Source organism: Opisthorchis viverrini (assembly GCF_000715545.1).
Source record: "Opisthorchis viverrini unplaced genomic scaffold opera_v5_163, whole genome shotgun sequence".
In the NCBI taxonomy this organism is placed as follows: Eukaryota; Metazoa; Platyhelminthes; class Trematoda; order Opisthorchiida; family Opisthorchiidae; genus Opisthorchis; species Opisthorchis viverrini.
The window spans coordinates 467,520-473,005 of record NW_008751821.1 but is presented as its reverse complement, the minus strand read 5'-3'; the positions used below and the strand labels follow the sequence as shown (position 1 = coordinate 473,005).

Sequence of the window (5,486 nt, the reverse complement as noted above, 5' to 3'; positions counted from 1 at the left end):
CACCAACCCACACGAGCTATGGTTCTGAGACAACGATTGTCGAACACCTGAAGACGTCTCAGTTCCGCTGCTCGAATAGGCCAAGTCTCAGCCATACAGCAAAACAGCCCGCACTGTAGCTTGATACACACGTCCCTTGTGATTAGGGATACACCAGTTTTACGCCACAGATGTCTCAAATTAGCGAACGTTACCCGGTCCCGCAGATTCGTGCGTTGACCTCATCTATCACAATACATTTGAATTTCCAAGGATAATCATTCAAGCATTTGGTTCGGTGGAATAGAGAATTGCCCCAGTTCAGTAGATCAGTAGTTTCTACCCTGCTTCATCCGTCGCGCCCTTCCCAAACTATTATTCATCTAACATGGATTGGCTTGAAAGTTTTCAAGGAATATATGGAAAATTTTTGTAATGATTCACTTTTCTTTCATCAGTATACACAATATAGTTGGTTTTCTGTCGAATCATGAGTGTCCAGGTACACGCCGCATGAGTGAAAACAACTCGTCTGGGTTTGTGATCGTTACCAAACCCGCTTCCACTTTCTATTAGATTCGGTCATAGTGGTTTTTCCCGATGTTGGCATTTGAGGTTGGATGCTTCTTATAAAAATGTACTCGTCTGAATGTTTTGTCGAAGGTGTGAGCAATGAGAATTCCTCTATTTCTCCTGTTTTTGGACAAGAAGCACGGACCCGAGACCATAATTTGTCCATAAATGCTCTTATTTCGGAAGTTGGTCTTTATTCAGTGAGAAATTATTCCAACCGAGCCTTTTCATGGAAAGGAATCTTTGGATGTGTCTGCTGTTATCTTGTGCTGTCCGGTGTCTGAGAGTGTCAGTGAATGGGTGATCCACGGGGCTCGAAACAGGATTTGAAGATACTGTTTTCAACATCCTAGTCTTTTTAGCCGCCCACAATTCCGAATTTTTCGGTGTACTCTCGGGAGGTTTCTAGGTTGGACACTATCATAGGTTCGGAATAACTCTGTGAACACATGTATACTGACGCCTATGTATTGTACAAATGCGGCCAAACAGGTCCGCTTTGTAGAAATGCGTACACAACTCCGATCACACATACGTGCAAACAGTCGGGCACACACCCACTCACCTAATCAGTCACACCATAGTTCGCTAGTGGATCGACGAATGTACACGCACACGTGCAAACTCTCGTATACATCAAATCGGCCACTACACATTCTGCATTGTGTATCTTTTTCTTGCTCAAGATGAATCCGTCTACACTGCTACTTGAAGGTCTGCGGTTCGAACTCAACTGTTGTTTTCAAACTGACCACTTCCGGGCTTTGAACATTTGCCAGTGTATCAGCAGTGCGATGTCTCATGTGGCTTGTGTGTCGAGTATGGCTCCAAATAGTGCCACGACTGAACAACTGAAGATTATTTCTCACACACGCAGCTTCGTAAACTAAGTGAGCCAAGTGATTAGCATCTTTTAATGCATCCTGCGGAGCAATTTATTCTCTTCCAGCCGGTGCAAACTGCCTGTACGCGGTTCGGAGAAAAATCAGTGATTTCATACTACGCCAGAACTTTAGAATCTGGAATTAGTCAGTTTTCATGTCTTTCAAAAATATTACTCAAACCTCTTGGATATAAGTTGCGTCGGCGAAAAATATTTGACACGAAAATGCGATATCCTCTTGTTTTTATGGTATCCTACCAATCAGTGTTTGGGCAACCAGGGTTAATTTGTTCAACATGTCTCCAAGGTCAACAAACAGTGCTATTATTTTACACGTTTCCATGACATTATTTCTGGCAACAAATTTGTTTATCAACGGAGGTTCCCATGGACAATTGCTAGCTTGCTCGTTTCCCACAAAAGTTGGATACTTATCATTCACTTCATAGTAGCATTATCTAGACGATGGCAAGCATCGTGACCTCTTATCGAGCCATGTAAGATCGATTTGAAATGCAAATGAGTGACAGTTAGAAATCGATAGTTTCGGATTAATCCCAAATGTTTCAAACGAGCGCTGTAATTTTCTTGTCACTAATGTAATCCGTTGACGATGAATTTCAGTGGGTCACTTAATCGGTTTACTTTTTTGTGTTCGGAAACGCCTGTTGAGTTGCTGGGCTTTGTTGTCAATAGGATTGATTGCCCGAAAGAATAACACAGTTTCTTGAAACGTGCCAGGCGCTCTTTTTAAGTGAATATTATTTTTTTGGTGGAAATTCAACATTGGATCTCACTGTAACTATTGAAAGAATATATTTTCTGTCAACTTTCCGTACACCAATGGGGCACATGAAGAATCCAGATTAAAAAGCACTGATAAAAAAGCTGATTCAATGCCCCATGCGGATTTGTTGCGAATAGGCAACCAACCAAACAGAGGTAGGCTATAATGAAGTAAGCGAAAAAAACACTGAAGGACATTCCCGCTTCCACTTGACCGACGGACCCGCCTGAGGTGATTTCCGTTAGAAAACATACGCCCAACTTACCATACATATCACGAATTCTATTTTGAAGTCAATCAAGTTGGCCACCTCTCGGTACATTGTTCAAGCTGCCTGGTAAGAAGAGGAGTGAAGGTGGTGGCGTCAAAGCCTGATGAAGAACTACTCCATGCCGAAAATCTATTACGCGCTCAGATGAATGATTCAACGGACATGGATTTTAGTCCATCGAAAGAAGAACGTCTAAAAGGCTACTCCTCATTGAGCAGTGAAACTGTTAATGGTCATCTTTTTCCAGTCGCCTCCCGTAGCCGCACGAGAGGAAAAATTGCAATGTACATTCACGGTATCAGACAGAATGCTTGAACTAAGGATATGATTAGACATGTTTCCATGTTGGATTGTGTCTCCAGCCGCCCGTGGCTAATACCTCATTTACGGTCTGTTAGATGATCTACAACAATTTTGCTAATCGACACGGCCAAGGCTTCCACAGCGTATCACACTGGTTCTGGGTTCTAATGGACGTACGGATCAACCTCGGAGGCGGGAAGATGGAATGATTCGTCAAAAGAAACATACGTTGCTCCTCATTGGTGTACAGTCGAGTCTAGGTTGCATATTTCGAGATTTGCACACATATCTGTGAGAGATCCTTCTGAGATCTAACCGTGTCAGACAACGAGCATCTTAATTTTTGATTGTTTATTATGTCAAATTGTGCTTGGAATACAACTCTAACAGTTGCGATTGGTTGAAGACTAACACAAGAATCCGGTAAATCTTTGAGGATCCATCATCACCATCGACGACATAAATCAGTATTCAACACTGATGTTCTACTGCCATACTCTCGTAATTTGTTTTTTTGTGGGCGCGGAGAATATAAGTGTTTTTGGCAAACGATGGTTCGGCATATGCCATACATGGCCAGGCCACTAGAGCTTTTGGTGCTGAAATGAATGCTAAATGCTGTTAAAGCGTCGTATCCGGGTGTACGTCGAGTAGTCTTCAGAGCTTGACAGTTATTGTGGCGTGTAGCTGTGCTGTTCGTTTTCAAAGTACTATTTAACTAGTCAGTTAAACGCAGTATTCTGGTGTGTAATTGAGCTACTTAAGCTCAGTGTTCTACTGTTGGGAAACAATTTACAACTTCAGCAGATTTGGATCATCTGGCCCAATACAAAGGCCTCGTAGGGCTGGAATTAGAAATAAGGAAATTACGCAGATTGTGGAAGAGGAGCGGAGCTGGTTTGCACACGAAAGTCAGTCGTTCAACGCAGCTGTTTGTCTAGTCTCAGCCTACTCTATAAAACATGACATTCACACAGGGTGTGACACACGGGATTTATGGGTACTGTCATCTTCGCAAGTTCTAAGGATTTGCCACGGAGGGAAAGTGGCACCTACACTCCATTGGATCAGTTTTACCGCTCTATGTGACTATGTCTACATTGGTTGAGGCATCCATAATTTTCTGCATTCCGGTCGGCTGTAATGATCTGGCGAACACAAGCAAATGGAATGAGATTCCATTAAGGCCAAAATGACTCTGACCCAGAAAAGTGAACTCTTCGCAGGTTCATTTTCTGTGGTTTGAATTCCCATGTTCTCATATTTCATCAGTCCCTATGAGCTGATTTTCGCAGACGTTTACAACCGGTCGTTATTTGGAGACTTTGTCTCTATGGAACTTTCTCGCGAAGTACATCAACATTGTACCTACTGCTCTTCTTTCGTTAGAATGGCGGAATCTTGCACCCAATGACAGGCAACAACTCATCGGTGAACCTCGTGGAAATGACCTCCTAATAGGGCGAGTTTAAGGAAACCTCGAAGGTTGTATCCTAACGATATTCAGTTCACATCAACAGCATCTGACGGATATTGTGTGTGGATGATAACATTAGCGGCTTACCATCCTGAAATGCAGACCTTTACAGCATACACTTGTATAATGGTCAAACCAAAAGATCAGGTCTGGTAGGGTGAAAAAATTGTAACTACTAGCGTTTGCGATAAGTTGTTCCTGCTAATTTTCGTAGGGGAAAAGATTACTGGCGATACTGTTGAGTATCTTCCGCCTAGAACTGTGCTTATAGGATAAGTGTATCGTAATGTACACGTTTACGCATCAATTTTATTCCTTTGGAACCTACAGCCTCCACTTTTTACGAAGCTTGACTTTACGGAAACTTCTTGTAATTTACCAGGTATGTGGAGGCGTCTGGTGGTTCATCTACTATTAACTGGCAAGTGGGTTTCGGATGCCTTACTTGCATAGTTCATTGGGGGAAAATTCGAAGAGTAGAAAAGCTGGTTGTCAATCGGTAGTCGGTTGCACAAAAGATTTCTTTCGAAATACTCTAAAACAGTGTCGTCTCAACCTCAGATGTCAACTGTCGACTTTACTCCGTGATCATGAGGGGATAATGTGTACGCAGATTGAACGGAATGAGCATTTGTATATGCCAGATAATCGGACCGTTTGCGGGTACTTGAACCTACAGTTAGGACTAAACATAATTTTATCGGGGCGATGATGCCTTTAATAGCAGTCTTCTTTGTACCGAAGGGGCAGCCAAGCTTCACAAAGTTCGACCTTTGCGTTCGAATGCCTAGCAAATGTATCGATCGTCCTTAGCTTGCCGTATAGGTTTCGGCCGCGTTGTTATCAGCCATCTGTTGCTTCGTCTGGTTATATGGCCAACAATTGCAATCGATACTTTGCGATGTTAAGTTTGCACATAAACTTTATTTCTCTTCCGTGTGCGTTGCAAGTGTCACATTCATTACTGTGTGCAGATGACGACCTTCTCAGCTACATACCTGCAACTCTGTAGGTTAGCACCGGTAGACAATATACGAACTCTGAATCTTTCACCTGATGATAGGCGGCATGAAGTGCACTGACGATGACCCACTAATCCATCCAAGTGATGTATCGAAACAGTTTACACGATTTTACGGTTTTTTTAGGGTGCTGGTACATTCATCTTTTTTACCGTGTCCAGAATTTGTGAGAACAATGTAGCTCAGGTGAA

The 5,486-nt window shown here is 42.7% G+C and overlaps 2 protein-coding genes across 2 annotated transcripts in view; one reads left to right on the top strand and one right to left on the bottom strand.

Moving 5' to 3' along the window:
• Window positions 1-2,544, bottom strand: part of T265_07274 (hypothetical protein) — a gene marked incomplete at both ends in the record, with an annotated part of 77,737 nt that extends 75,193 nt beyond the window's left edge. The window contains one exon of the mRNA XM_009172752.1: window positions 2,488-2,544. Within this exon, the coding sequence (XP_009171016.1) occupies window positions 2,488-2,544 (57 nt within the window). The remainder of the gene's footprint in view (window positions 1-2,487) is intronic.
• T265_14249 (hypothetical protein) overlaps window positions 1-5,486 on the top strand; it is a gene marked incomplete at both ends in the record, with an annotated part of 68,382 nt that overhangs the window by 58,413 nt on the left and 4,483 nt on the right. The window lies entirely within an intron of this gene.